This window comes from Grus americana, chromosome 35 (genome assembly GCF_028858705.1).
Source record: "Grus americana isolate bGruAme1 chromosome 35, bGruAme1.mat, whole genome shotgun sequence".
In the NCBI taxonomy this organism is placed as follows: domain Eukaryota; kingdom Metazoa; phylum Chordata; class Aves; order Gruiformes; family Gruidae; genus Grus; species Grus americana.
This window is the reverse complement of record NC_072886.1, coordinates 463,755-476,981: the sequence shown is the minus strand read 5'-3', so window position 1 is coordinate 476,981 and position 13,227 is coordinate 463,755. Positions and strand designations below refer to the sequence as shown.

General features: G+C 64.0%; 2 protein-coding genes across 3 annotated transcripts; one reads left to right on the top strand and one right to left on the bottom strand.

Annotated features, from left to right (window-relative positions):
• Window positions 1-375: 375 nt before the first annotated feature.
• ZFTA (zinc finger translocation associated) lies at window positions 376-5,103 on the top strand. The gene is made up of 4 exons (XM_054808336.1): window positions 376-553; window positions 1,737-2,099; window positions 3,627-3,986; window positions 4,834-5,103. Exons 1-4 carry the CDS (start codon window positions 496-498, stop codon window positions 5,040-5,042), a joined length of 990 nt encoding a protein of 329 aa, XP_054664311.1. The 5' UTR covers window positions 376-495; the 3' UTR covers window positions 5,043-5,103.
• Window positions 5,104-5,507: 404 nt separating this feature from the next.
• On the bottom strand, window positions 5,508-11,932 carry RTN3 (reticulon 3). Of its 2 annotated transcripts, XM_054808381.1 has the most exons (9): window positions 11,714-11,924; window positions 10,053-10,109; window positions 8,086-8,809; window positions 7,328-7,535; window positions 6,770-6,908; window positions 6,579-6,648; window positions 6,386-6,432; window positions 6,199-6,257; window positions 5,508-6,074 (listed from the first exon to the last, which is right to left on the bottom strand). In XM_054808381.1, exons 3-9 carry the CDS (start codon window positions 8,453-8,455, stop codon window positions 6,029-6,031), a joined length of 939 nt encoding a protein of 312 aa, XP_054664356.1. In that variant the 5' UTR covers window positions 8,456-8,809; window positions 10,053-10,109; window positions 11,714-11,924; the 3' UTR covers window positions 5,508-6,028. The 2 variants fall into 2 exon arrangements, with proteins under 2 accessions (XP_054664356.1, XP_054664358.1); XM_054808383.1 differs by lacking the exons at window positions 8,086-8,809; window positions 10,053-10,109 and having other exon boundaries at window positions 11,714-11,932.
• Between the last annotated feature and the right edge of the window lie 1,295 nt (window positions 11,933-13,227).

Here is a 13,227-nt window from a genome sequence, read left to right as displayed (position 1 = left end):
CTTAGCCCGGGGATTTGGGGGGGGGGGGGGATGGGGTGGTGATGGCTTCTCGGGTGCCCCATAGACCCGGGGACCCCGGGGCGATGCTGCAGGGTGGGAGTGGGGATGGAGGGGGGGGGGGGGGAGGATACATGGAGGAGGGGAGCATCCAAGGACTCCCCCTCCCCCCCCCCCTTTCTTGGGGGACCACCCCTTACATTTTTTTTTTTTTTTTCCTAATGGGAAGGAGAGATTATTTTTTTTTAAGGCGGGGGGGTGGGCTGAGACCTGACGGCAATTCATCACCCCCCACCGCAGCCCCCCGCCGCGGGGAGGGGCCAGCTTGGGGGGGGGGGGGGGGACGCGGGGGGGGGGGGAGGGGGGGGTGGCAAAGGCGCGCGGCCCCTTTAAATTTACCCAGGAGCCCTTAAAGGAGCCCCAGGGGCCCCACAGCGGCGTCCCCACCCCGGCCGGCCCCTGCCCGCCGCCGCCGCCGCCGCTGCCCCGGGCCCCGCCATGGAGCCCCCGCACCCCCGCCCCGACCCCGACTTTCTCCCGCACCCGGACCGCCCAGGTGAGCACCGACTCGGTGAGGGGGGGGGGGGAAATAGGGGAGGGTGGGCTGTGCGGTCCCTTTAAGGAGACCCCCTTTTCTAGCGGAGGGGGAACTGGGCTCCCCCTTCATGCACAATGGGAGCGACGCTGACCCTTTAAGATGTCCCGTTCCCCCCATCCCCCCCGCCCCCCCCCGGCCCTGGGGGTGCCCCCATCCATTTGCCATCCCCTGTCATCCTCTAGGATGCCCCTGGACCCTTAAGGTGCCTCCCTCCAATTTAGGGTGCCCCTGTCCCTTTAAGGTGCCCCTGTCCCTTTAAGATGCCTCCATCCAATTTAGGGTGCCCCTGTCCCTTTAAGGTGCCTCCATCCAATTTAGGGTGCCCCTGTCCCTTTAAGGTGCCCCTGTCCCTTTAAGATGCCTCCATCCAATTTAGGGTGCCCCTGTCCCTTTAAGGTGCCCCTGTCCCTTTAAGACACCCTCGCCCCTTTAAAATACCCCCACTCTCTTTAACCCCCCCATCCCCTCTGATGTGCCCCTGCCCCTTTAAGGGCCCCTCCCCTTTGAGATGCCCCGCCCCTTTTTAAATGGCCCTTCGCAAGCCCCGCCTCTTGAAGTGCGCTGCCCCTTTAAGACCCCCCCTCGCCCTTTTAAGATGGACCCTGGACCCCCCCACACTTTTGATGACCCTGCCCCTTTAAGAGCTCCCCCCCCCCTTTCTCCTTTAAGACTCCCAAATTTCCCCCCTCTCCAGATTCTCCCCTAATTTTGGGTCACACCTGGGGGTCATGCCCCCCCTCCCCCAGCAGGGCTGAGACCCCCCCCCAACCCAGGGGACCACCCCCCATAGGCACCCCCAAAAACCCCCATATGGCTGTTTCCCCCTCCAGGATCCCCAAAGACCCCCTGAGGCCACGCTATCCCTGAGGACCCCCAAAAGCCCCCTAAAAATGTCCCCCCAAGGACTCCCCATCACCAGGGACCCCCACAGACCTCCTCATCCCTGAGGACTCCCCATACCAGACTCCCCCCCCAGGCTCCCCAATGCCTGGACCCCCCCCCAAATCCTCCCCCTATCCCTGGAGCCCCCCATACATTGATCCCCCAAGACACTTCCATCCCTTAGCTGCCCCCTGACATCCCCCCTCCAAAATCCTATGCACCCCTTCTTCTAACCTCCCTTTCCCCCCCACCCCCCCAGCCTCCCCGCCAGAACCGGGACCACGGGGGGGCCGTCGGAGCTCGGACCACTGCGAAGCACGAGCATCGCGGCCGGGTCGGAGCCGTATCCCGGGTCGGGATCACCGTCGGTATTACCACGAGCGTTGGCGAGCCGAATACCTGATGGAATTCAACGCGGCGCGGCACGGGATGCTCTGCATGGTCTGCGGCAGCGCCCTCGCTACCCTCAAGCTCAGCACCATCAAGCGTCACATCCGGCAGAAACATCCTTACTCCGGCGCCTGGGGACCCCGCGAGAAGCAGCTCGTCCTCCGATCCTGGGACGCCCACCTGGGGCTCCACGCCCACCCCGACGGACCCCCCAACAGCGGCCGCGGGACAGGTACGGGGGCTGCATTGGATCCCCTTGACGTGGGGACCCCTAATGTGCGCCCTCCCCTTAAAGCTGGGCCGTGCCTCCTTTAAGATGAGCCACGCCCCTTTAAATTTGGGCCACGCCTCCTTTAATTGGGGTCCCCAATATCTGGGCCGTGCCCCCTTTAAATGCGGGCTGCACCTTCGGTGTGGGTCCCACAACACCGGGACATGCCCCTTTAAATGTTGGCCACACCCCTACCATGTGGGCCCTATAGAGCTGGTCACGCCCCCTTTCATCTAAGCCACGCCCCCTTTCATGTGGTCCCCGCCTCCTTCGAATGGAGCCCCGCCCCTTTTAAATCACCTGATGCCTCTTTTAAGACAAACCCCGCCCCAGGACTGACAGGCCACGCCCACAACAGCAGGCATGCTTAAGCCACGCCCATCCCCCATGCCACGCCCATCTCCTCATAGGCCACGCCCATCTCCTGGTTGGGCTCCGCCCCCTGGTCCAGGCTCAGTTGTCCCCAATGTGACCCCAGGGGTCCCCAAGGTCCCCAAGGTCCCCACCCTTCCCCAATGGGCCCCCCATGTCCCCAGTGCATCCCCCCATGTCCCCAAGGTCCCTGCCCTGTCCCCCCCATGTCCCCCAAGGTGTCCCCAGTGTCCCTAACGCATCCCCCCATGTCCCCAAGGTGTCCCCAAGGTGTCTGTCCCATCCCCACGTGTCCCCAATGTCCCTGTCCTGTCCCCCAAGGTGCCCCCAGAGTGTCCCCAGTGCATCCTCACGGTGTCCCCAAGGTCCCTGCCCTGTCCCCCCATGTCCCCGAGGTGTCCCCAAGTTCCCCGTCCCATCCCCACATGTCCCCAGTGTCCCTGTCCTGTCCCCAAGGTGCCCCCAAAGTGTCCCCAATGCATCCTCACGGTGTCCCCAAGGTCCCTGCCCTGTCCCCCCACATCCCCAAGGTCCCTGCCCTGTCCCCCCACGTCCCTGAGGTGTCCCCAAGTTCCCCGTCCCATCCCCACATGTCCCCAATGTCCCTGTCCTGTCCCCAAGGTGCCCCCAAAGTGTCCCCAACGCATCCTCACGGTGCCCCCAAGGTCCCTGCCCTGTCCCCCAAGGTGCCCCCAAAGTGTCCCCAAGGTCCCTGCCCTGTCCCCCAAGGTGCCCCCAGAGTGTCCCCAGCGCATCCTCAAGGTGTCCCCAAGGTCCCTGTCCCAACCCCCCCACATCCCCAAGGTCCCTGCCCTGTCCCCCCCATGTCCCTGAGGTGTCCCCAATGTCCCTGTCCTGTCCCCCAAGGTGCCCCCAGAGTGTCCCCAAGGTCCCTGCCCTGTCCCCCCACGTCCCTGAGGTGTCCCCAAGGTCCCCGTCCCATCCCCACACATCCCCAAGGTCCCTGCCCTGTCCCCCAAGGTGCCCCCAAAGTGTCCCCAACGCATCCTCACGGTGTCCCCAAGGTCCCCGTCCCATCCCCCTGACACTCCCGCGGCGTCCCCAACGCGTCCTCCTGTCCCCAAGGCGCGCGCATCCCCCCCGTCGCCTCCACAGGTTCCCCGTCCCCATCCCGTCCCTGTCGTCGTGGTTGTCCCCCGTCCCCAAGGGGTGGCAAAGCTTCCCCTTCGGGGATGTCGGTGACGAGGGGACGTCCGGGAGGTGACTCGTTGCGGGGGTGGCTTCGGGCCGAACTGCTGCTGGATCTGGAGGCGGGGGGGAACCGTCTGCGGTGCCTCCTCTGCGCCCGCGCGTTGCCGTCGCTGCACCTCGGGGACATCCGTCGCCACGCGCTGGCCGCCCACCCTGCCACCCTCCGCCTGGGACCCGCCGAGCGCGGGGCGCTCCTCCGCGCCTGCCGGGGAAGGGACGTTGGGGACGACGGCGGTGACAGCGGGAACGAGGGGGTTCTTAACGGTGAGGGGGGCGAGGGGGGTGGGTGCGGGGACACTGGGGGGGTGCGGGGACGTGGGGAGATGTGGGGATGCTGGGGGGTGTGGGGACACGGGGACACTGCGGGATGTGGGGGGTGTGGGGACATGGGGAGACGTGGGGACACTGGGGGGTGTGGGGACATGGGGAGATGTGGGGACACTGGGGGGTGTGGGGACACTGGGGGACATGGGGACATGGGGAGATGTGGGGATGCTGGGGGGTGCGGGGACATGATATCGGGGGTGTGGGGACACTGGAGGGGTGTGGGGACACTGGGGGACGTGGGGACACGGGGGGGACGTGGGGACACGGGGAGATGTGGGGACGCTGGGGGACACGGGGACACTGGGTGGTGTGGGGATACTGGGGGACGTGGGGACATGGGGAGATGTGGGGATGCTGGGGGGTGCGGGGACATGGGGACATGATATATGGTGGTGTGGGGACACGGGGATACTGGGAGGTGTGGGGATACTGGGGGATGTGGGGACCCTGGGGGTTGTGGGGACACGGGGAGATGTGGGGCACTGGGAGGTGTTGGGGACCCTGGGGGACGTGGAGACACTTGGGGGGTGTGGGGACATGGGGACGCTGGGGGCAAGGGGGATATTGGGGATCCTGGGGGTTGTGGGCACGTGTGATGCTGGGGGGACGTGGGGACATGGGGACACCGGGGGGACATGGGGACCCTGGGGGTAAACGGGGACCCTGGGGGCAATGGGGACACTGGGGGGGGGGGGGGGCACGGGGACCCCAAGGAGTGGGGGGACCCGGGGGGGGGGGCTGTGGGGCCACCGTGGGGGCCAAGCGTGTCCCTGCCCGGGGCCAGGGCTGTCCCCGCTCCCCCCAGCCCCGCAGCCCCCCAGCCCCGCCGAGGAGGAGGAGGAGGAGGAGGAAACAGCCGAGGCTGAAGCAGCGGCCGCAGGGGAAGAGGCGGCAGCGGGGGGCACGGGGGGGGCCCCCCCAGGGGGCTGTGGTCACCGCAGCCCCCCCCTCTTCTCCCGGAGCCCTGGAGCCCCCCCAGCCTGCACCGCCTGAGCCCCTGGGGGGGGACACGGGGGGGACACGGGGGGGGGACACCCACACCCCAGGAAGGGGGAAACTGAGGCACGGGGGGGGGGGGGGAAACACGACGACACGGGCATGGGACAGAGCCCCCCCCCCCCCCCAAGTGTCCCCAGTCCCCCCTCCAGAGCCACATCCCCCCCCCCCCAAGCCCCCCAGTATCACCAGTGTCCCCCCCCCACCCCTCAGAGGTGGCACCCATGGGTCGACGGTGTCACCTGTCCCCAACGCACCCCCCCCCCCCCCCCAGTGTCACCCTATTTATGCGTGTGCCCCCCCCCTTTTTTTGTACATGACACCCCCTCAATAAACCCGTTCCTGGAGGCCCCGTGGAGCGACACGAGGGGGGGGGGACACACACACTGGGGGGGGGGACACAGGGACATTTTGGGGGGGAGACACACTGGCGCAAAGGTGGCGGGGGGGGGGGGCAGAGGCGTCCGTCACGGTGTTTTATTGATGCCGCATCCCCGCGGCCGCGTTGGGGGGGGGGGGGGGGGTCCCCTGTTTCCTGTTCCCCCCCCCCCAGATTGAGGAGGGGACTGGGGGGTTGCAGTGCGGTTTGGGGGGGCTGTGGGAGGGGGCTGAGCCCCTCCTCAAGGGGCTTTGCCCCCCCCCCCCCAATTTACAGCAGTTACAGACATTTCATCTCAATTAATGTTAAAAAAAATAAGAGGGGGGGGAAATGAGCTGGGGGGGGGGGGGGAGAACCCCCCGGGGGGAGAGCAGGAGGGGGGGTTTTGGGGTGCAGCCCCCCCCCTCCCCGATAGCCCCACAGCAGAGGCCAAGTCCAAGGCTTGGGGAGGAGGGGAGGACAGACGGACGCCACTGTGAGAGATGGGGAGGGGGGTACGAGGTTGGGGGGGGGGGGGATGAGTTTGGGGGGGGCCTGATGAGCTCAGGGAAAGGGGGGGGCACCAGCTGAGCACCCCGATATTTCCCCGCCACCCCCGGGGGTTTTATTCCGGCTTCTTCTTGGCCAGGCCTGGGAGCTTCGCCTGGATCCTACGGGGAGAGGAGAGAGGTGAGAGGCTTGTAGGGAGGGGGGGGTACGGGGATTTTGGGGGGGGCCCACAGCGATTTTGGGGGGCCCACAGCGATTTTGGGGGGGGCCCCCGTTGGCACTTACTTGGCCATGAGGTCCTTGGTCTGGCTGTGGGCGAGACCCACGTAGTGGTCGATCTGCACCTGGGGGGGGGGGGGAGCAAGGGGGGAGGCTTTAGGAGGTGCCCCCCCCCGTTTTTGGGGTGCCCCCCTTTCTTTTTCGGGGTATCCCCTCCATTTTGGGGGTGTCCCACTTCTAGTTTGGGGCTCACCTTGTACTTCTCGTAGAGGGGCGGGAGGGTGAAGGCCAACAATTCGGCTGCGAGAAAGATGGGGGGGGGGCAGTGTCATGGCGGGGGGGGCAACCCCCCCTTCTGCGTTATTTTTTTGGGGGGGTAGCCCCCCAAAAAAATAAAATTTGGGGGGTTATTTTATAGGGAGAGGGGGTCAAAGCCCATCTCTTACCGAGGATGAGGAGGGTGATGCCGTTGAAGATGGCTCCCACGTAGGTCAGCAGCCACATTGCCACGGCCAGCTGGTGGGGGGGGGGGGGGGGCGGGGAAGAAGAGGAAGGTTTTTTTGGGGGGCTTGGGGGTGATGAGGAGGAGGATGAAGAGGAGGAGGAGGATGAGGGGAGGGGGAGGAAGGCCCCTTACCTTCAGGGAATCCACCAGATCCTCCACCAAGAAGAGACGGAGGAGGAACCGCAGCGCCCGGTTGAGGTGGAGGGCGACGGTGGCGACGTGAGCCTGGAAGGTCTCGGGGGACAAGGTCAAGTCCAGCTCCAGGTAAGCCCTGAAATATAGGGGGGGGGACAGGCAGTTGAGGGGGGGGGCACCCTAAAATCCCCCCTGTGCCCCAAACTCCCCCTCCCCGCATCCCAAAATCCCCCCCCCCCCCCGTGCACCCCAAAATCTGCTACATCGTGACTTCGGGTAAGCTTTGAGATGGGGGGGGACACACACGTTTGAGTGGAGAGCACCCCAAAATCCTGCCCCCCAAAATCACCTTATAACCCCCAAAACATCCCCATGCACCCCTCTACACCCCAAATTCTGTCTCCCTGCACCCCAAAACCTTCATTCACCTCACTGAGGGTGAATCAGCAGCCGAGGCCACTGAATGCATCACCCGGCTGCCATCCCGGGGTGGGTGGGCAATACACCCCCCCCCCAAAAATAAAGAGGGGGGGGACCCCCCAAAATATCCCTCACCGAAAGGGGTGCCCCTCTTCCGATTTTTGGATGGCCTGGATGACGGCTTTGTAGACGCGGAGGCTGATGGTGACGGAGAGCAGGGTCAGGGCGAGGTGGGCGACGACGCTGACGGCGCTGAGGGCGGCCAGGGAGAGGAGGAGGAGGAGGCTGGCGCCGAAGACGAGCCCCGTCTTCTTCACGTCCCGCCAGAAGAGAAGGTCGTGGGCTGGTTTTTTGGGGGGGGACACACACACACAGAGGTGACAAAAGAGCAGGGGGTGACACGGGGCACCCCGTGGCACAAGCCTGGCCGCGTCCTCCCCGACGGATTCGTCTTTGCCTCGATTTGCCCCGATTTGCCCCAATTTGCCCCAAAATGAGCCTGGCACCATCCCCGTACACCCCGCCTCCCCCTCCCCCATCCATCTGCTCGTTAGACACAGACACTAATTAACCCAGCGCCCCCCCCCATTACAAACAGGCGTTAATTACACACACCCCCCTCAGTGTAGCGGTGGGTTTTGCCAAAAATCCCCCTTTTTTACACCAAAACAACAGGCAGACGCGGGGCTCCCCCCCCGCTGTGACATCCCTAGAGGCGTTTTAGGGCTGGATCCCCCCTTTCTAACACACGCACCCCCCCTTTTTGGGGGGGTTCTGGCCAACAGCACATACCCCCCCCCCCAAACCTGCTGGTTTTGGGGTGACTCTGCAGCAGCGGCGATGATTTTGGGGTAAAAAAAGCGGGGTTTTTTCTTTTTTTTTTTTTTTTTTACCTGCCAGGCAGGGGAGGAGCTGGGGGGGTTCAGCCGGGTCCCCGGGGGGATTCGGGGTATCCCGGGGGGGTTCCCCCAATTCCCGCAGCGCCCGCAGGGTCAGCCGCTCTTCCTCCCAGTCCCGGGCGGCGGCGGGGCGGGGGGGCGTTTCGGGAAGGGGGGGCGGCGGCGGCAGCGGCGGCGCGGTGATGCCCGCGAGTTGCCGGGGGAGAGCGACGGGGGGATCCTCGACCGACGTTTCCTCGATGACGGTGTCGTCGGAGTCACCGGAGCTGTCGGCTTCGACGCCGGCGTTACCGCCGGCGTCGCCGGTGATGCCGTTACGTTCCACCAAATCCCAGCTGAGCAACTCGTTGGTGAAACTGTGCATCTCCCGGACGCATTTGGACACCTCTTCCAGCGCCGCGGCGGTGCCGGATGTTTGCCGACACAATCCGGTGGGAATTTTGGCGGTGACGCCGGTGATGCTTCCGGCGCGGGGTTTCACCGGGAAGTCGCAGACGCGATCCTCGGGGATTTGGCTCAGCACCTCGCGCTCCCCCAGCAACGCGGTGCCGTATTCCCGGTCGAAGGCGGCGCGATCCGGCACGACTTCGAAAGGCGATTCGGGGGAATCCGGTTCTTTTTGGGGGGGGGGTCCCCGAAGAAGAAGAAGCGACGGGGTGGGGTGGGGGGAGGAAGGCTCCCCGACTTCCGAGCCCCCCCGGTGCCGCTTCGGCGCCCACTGGGGCCGGAGAGAGGGGAGAGAGTCAGGCGTGGGGGGGGCATGGATTTTTTGGGGGGGGGGGGGCGCAGCATGCACGGAGCGGGGGCCGCCATGCACCCAGCTGCACCCCAAGCGGCTTTTCGGGGTCCCCCCACCTCGGCATGGCCATGCTGGGGGGTGGGGGGTGGCGGCGAGCAGGTCCTGCAGCAGCACGAACAGTCGGACGCTTACCACACCCACCCCACCCCCCCAAAAAAAATACACCCCAAAACCTGCAGGTTTGGCACCAGGAAGGGGGGATCCCGCTGGGGATCTTGGTTTGGGGCTAAAAACACCCAGATTGGGTCTAGATTGGGGGGGGGGCAGACCACAGGATTTAGCCCCCCTCCCCAAGGGTGTGGGACTCCAGTGTGGTCACAGCCTCCCCCCCCCCCACTTATTTTGGGCCAAGATGGGGGGATTTTGGGTCCTCCAGGGCTGGGAGGGGGATTTGGGGGCTCCTTCCCCCCAAAATTTCAGAGCTGGATTGGGGGGGGGGGTCACACACAGACACAGACGGCGGCGGGTGGGACGCGGGCGCAGGCGGGTCGCGGATATTTTTTTTTTGAGGCCAAACAACGAGAAACGGCGAATTCTTCCTTCGAGCAGCGACGGGGTTGCGGGGGGGGGGAACAACGGAGCTGAGGGGGGGGACGGAGCTGAGGGGGGGGGCGGGGGGATACGCCGTGCAAAGCAGAAGCAGCAGCCGTGGGGCAGACGCAAAGCCGTGGGGCGAAGCCGTGGGGCAGAGGCGGGGAGGGGGGCAGAGCCGTGAGTCGGGCGCTCGCCCGGAAAAAGGGAGAAGAAATTGTGTTAATAAAGCAAGAAAAAAAGACCAAAAAAAGAGCGAAAGAAAAATGTCCGGTTTTGGCGGGTTTTAAACCAACCCCCCCCCCCAAGCCTCAGCTGTTATTTTAGGGGGGTCACAGGACCCCTTTGCCCCCCCAAAATGAGCTGCAGGTGAAGGCCCCCCCCCCCAAAGAAAAGGCTATTTTGGGGGGTCTGCACTCCAACCAGAGCCACCGGCATCACCCAGATGGTGAGTGCGGCAACATCAGGGACCCCAAACCGGCATCGGGGACCCCCAAACTGGCACTGGGGACCCCCCCCCCAAATCCGGGGAGGGGGGGGGGCCGTTTGAGGGTTACAGCCTTCCTCCCCCCTTGACATTTTTCTTCCTGGTGGATGCAAGAAAGTGGCGAGGGGGGGGGGACAGACTTGCCTGGTGAAGCCGCAAAGAGAGAGACAGGCTGGGAGGAAGAGGAAGAAGCGGGGGGATCTGCAAGAAAACACAGAGGGTGAGAGCTCGGCGCCCCCCAAAATCCCACACACCCCCCCCCGCAAGAGGCCACCCCAAAACCCATCGGGGTGTCACCACCCCCCCCCAGGGCGAGGAGGGGGGGGTGGTTAGTTTTTGCATTTCAACGCAGCAAGGCTTCGTTCCGGCGTATCCGGCGTCTTTTTGGGGTGCTGATGGGGTTTTGGGGTGATTTCACCCCAAAACCGGAATCGATTGCTGCCTCTTCACCCCCAAAATGGGCAGATTGGGGGAGGGGGTGTATCTTGAGCACCTCCAAACTCCCGCGGATGGAGTCTGCGTTCCCTTTTCCACAGGGTTTTACCCCAAATTGGGGTGTGTCAGGCGCCGGCGGTTTCACAGTCATCCCGGGTGTTATCGCCCCTCCTCCCCAGCCACAAAATGGGGGGGTCCCCGGGGCTTTTGGGGTACCCAGAGGGGTTACAGGGTTTCCTCCAGCTTCCCCTTTTCGGGGTAACGATGTGTCATCCACCGCCACCTCTTCGACAAGAGACCATCAGGCAAATTCTGGTTTTGCCCAAATTTGGGGGGTTTTACCCCGTTTCCTCCCCCCCCCCCCCCAGGTCGCGCTATTTGGGATGGAATTTCGGCGCAGCAACTGTCCCTGCCGGGTGACAATAGCCGGAGCATGGATGCTGTCGAGTCACCCCAAAATCTCCACCTTCCCCCCCGCTTCGGCACTGAAGCCCCAGGGAAGCCCCCACCACCACTCCTGGGGTGATATTTGGGGTGAAACCACAGGGGTTTTGGGGGCTGTGCGGCATCTGGCTGTGAAAATGGGGTGAATCCACGGGAATCAGGGTGTGCCGGCGGCAAATGCAAAGTCAGGGCACCCCGAAACGAGCGCTGGCATTCTGGGGGGGTGCTCCTGGGGTGAGGGGAAGGGCAAAGTGTCCCCCCCCAAAATGCCGGGGACGACCCCCACCCCCCCCAGCTCACCCTCTTAGGACGGACGGAGCAGCCCAGTCACCCAACAACCTCCCCCCCCCCCCCAAAAAAATCAACAACCCGTTTTCTGCACGGTTTTCCCCCATTTCTGCAGGATGCAGGGCTGGATGTCCCTCTGCCCCCCATATTGCCCCTGCTATAGGCCTCCTTCCCCTATATCTGACCCCTATAGACCTCTGCCCCCAATATCTGCTCCCCCAAAGGCCTCTTTTCCCTATACCTAGCCCCTATATGCCTCCTTCCCCTATATCTGCCCCCCCAAGACCTCCTTCCCCTATATCTGCCCCCCCAAAGGCCTCTTTCCCCCATATCTGCCCCCCCAAAGGCCTCTTTCCCCTATATCTGCCCCCCCAAAGGCCTCTTTCCCCCATATCTGCCCCCCCAAAGGCCTCTTTCCCCTATATCTGCCCCCCCAAAGGCCTCTTTCCCCTATATCTAGCCCCTATATGCCTCTTCCCCCCATATCTGCCCCCTATAGGCCTCTTTCCCCTCTAGAATTGTCCCTTAAAGCTCTCCCCCTCACCCATTTCTGTCTTCCCAAGGCCTATTCACCTCACACCTCTTCCCGCCCCTCTCCTCAGGCACCCCGGGCCCACCAGGCCCCACCAGGCCCTTACCGACGCAGGAGGCGGAGCCAGCACCCCCGCAACCTCCGAATTGGGTCTGTGACTGACCGGCGGAGGAAGAAGAAGAAGGAGAAGAAGAGGAGGAGGAGGAGGAGGAAGAGACGAAGGGGGATTGAGTAGCGAGGTCGGCCATAGCGGCGACACCGAAGCCCCGGTGAGGTGCGTCCGTCCGGCGCGGCGGCCACGCACCGACTGCCGGGGCGGGACTAAAAGGGGCGTGGCCGGAGCGCGCAGGGCGCATGCGCCAACCGCCGGGCATGCGCTGAACGACTCCCTCTCGCCGCAGCTCGGGGCTTCTGCGCATGCGCCGAGCGTGAAGGTTGGGAGGGGGTTGAGAAGAGCGGAGCTCGTTTTGCTCTCTGCGCATGCGCCCGCCGCGCCGTCGCCATGGCACCCGGCCTCGTTCTCGCCTCCCCTCCGCGCAATGCCTGATGGGAGTTGTAGTCCGTCCCTCACCCTAGCTATACGTTTATCTATAGGGGGCGGGGGGCTAGGGGGTGTCCCCTATAGGGGATGGAGAGGCTTTGGGCTCCTCTGAGGGTCAAACATGCCCATCGGTTGTCCCCTATAGGGGGAAGGAGGGTATGGGAGGGGTCCCACCCTGTGTCACTTCACCCATAGGATCCCCTATAGGGTGGGCAGCACTATAGGGTGGCCCTTAAAGGGGTTGGGGGCCCACGTATCGCTCCCTAGGGGAGCACGGATAAGGCCTATAGCTCAGATGGGGTTGTAAGGGATCACGTTGTCACCCTCTCGCCCAAAATCAGCATCCAGCCCCTTGCTCCCAGGCCAAAAGTTCCAGCCACAAAATGGCGCCTGGCCTCAAACCTCCCTCGGCGGCCCTGGCACAGCCCCACTCACATCGGGGCTGCGGGCTCACCGAGACCCCAAAAGGGGCCAAAATTTCCTTATTGTCCCTCTCAGCCAAAATCATCGACCACCCTCCAAACTGTAAACGTCCTGCCCCTTGCTCCCAGGCCAAAAGTTCCAGCCCCAAAATGGCGCCTGGCCTCAAACCTCCCTCAGCGGCCCTGGCACGGCCCCACTCACATCGGGGCTGCGGGCTCGCCTGAACACCTCACAGTTCCCTACTTCTCCCTCTGTCGTGTCCCCCCCAAAACACTCCTATCCGTACAAGTAAAGTTTTAAACGTCAGGATTTTGAACCCAGCAGACAGCCACAGGCAGAAGGACGTTGGAAGAGCCACGGGACGCAGAGCAGAGGGATGTGCTGAAGACAGGTTGCTGGATGGATATAGTCATAGAAATGCATTTTTTTTCAGAAATAATGTAAGAATCTCGGCACACAGTTGTGAAGATTTATTCCTTCACGCACAACAAAAACACCAGCCACGGAGAAGACGTTTCCAGACACAACCCTCCCTCGGCAGCCATCGCACATCCCCGCTCACGTTGGGGCTAGATCCCAAAAAGGGCTGAAATTTTTTTTTACCGTCCCTCTCGACCAGCATCCAGCCCCCAAACTGAAAATGTCCGGCCAATTCT

What these genes read in the sequence shown, in the direction of transcription:
- ZFTA (XM_054808336.1), top strand. Translation starts at nt 496, where the DNA reads ATGGAGCCCCCGCACCCCCGCCCCGACCCCGACTTTCTCCCGCACCCG. An exon ending in CCCGCACCCGGACCGCCCAG is followed by an intron (nt 554 to 1,736) that starts GTGAGCACCGAC and finishes CCACCCCCCCAG; the next exon opens with CCTCCCCGCCAGAACCGGGA. An exon ending in CAACAGCGGCCGCGGGACAG is followed by an intron (nt 2,100 to 3,626) that starts GTACGGGGGCTG and finishes TCGCCTCCACAG; the next exon opens with GTTCCCCGTCCCCATCCCGT.
- RTN3 (XM_054808381.1), bottom strand. Translation starts at nt 8,455, where the DNA reads ATGCACAGTTTCACCAACGAGTTGCTCAGCTGGGATTTGGTGGAACGT. An exon ending in CATCACCCTCCTCATCCTCG is followed by an intron (nt 6,433 to 6,578) that starts GTAAGAGATGGG and finishes TCTTTCTCGCAG; the next exon opens with CCGAATTGTTGGCCTTCACC. An exon ending in CCCTCTACGAGAAGTACAAG is followed by an intron (nt 6,258 to 6,385) that starts GTGAGCCCCAAA and finishes CCCCCCCCCCAG; the next exon opens with GTGCAGATCGACCACTACGT.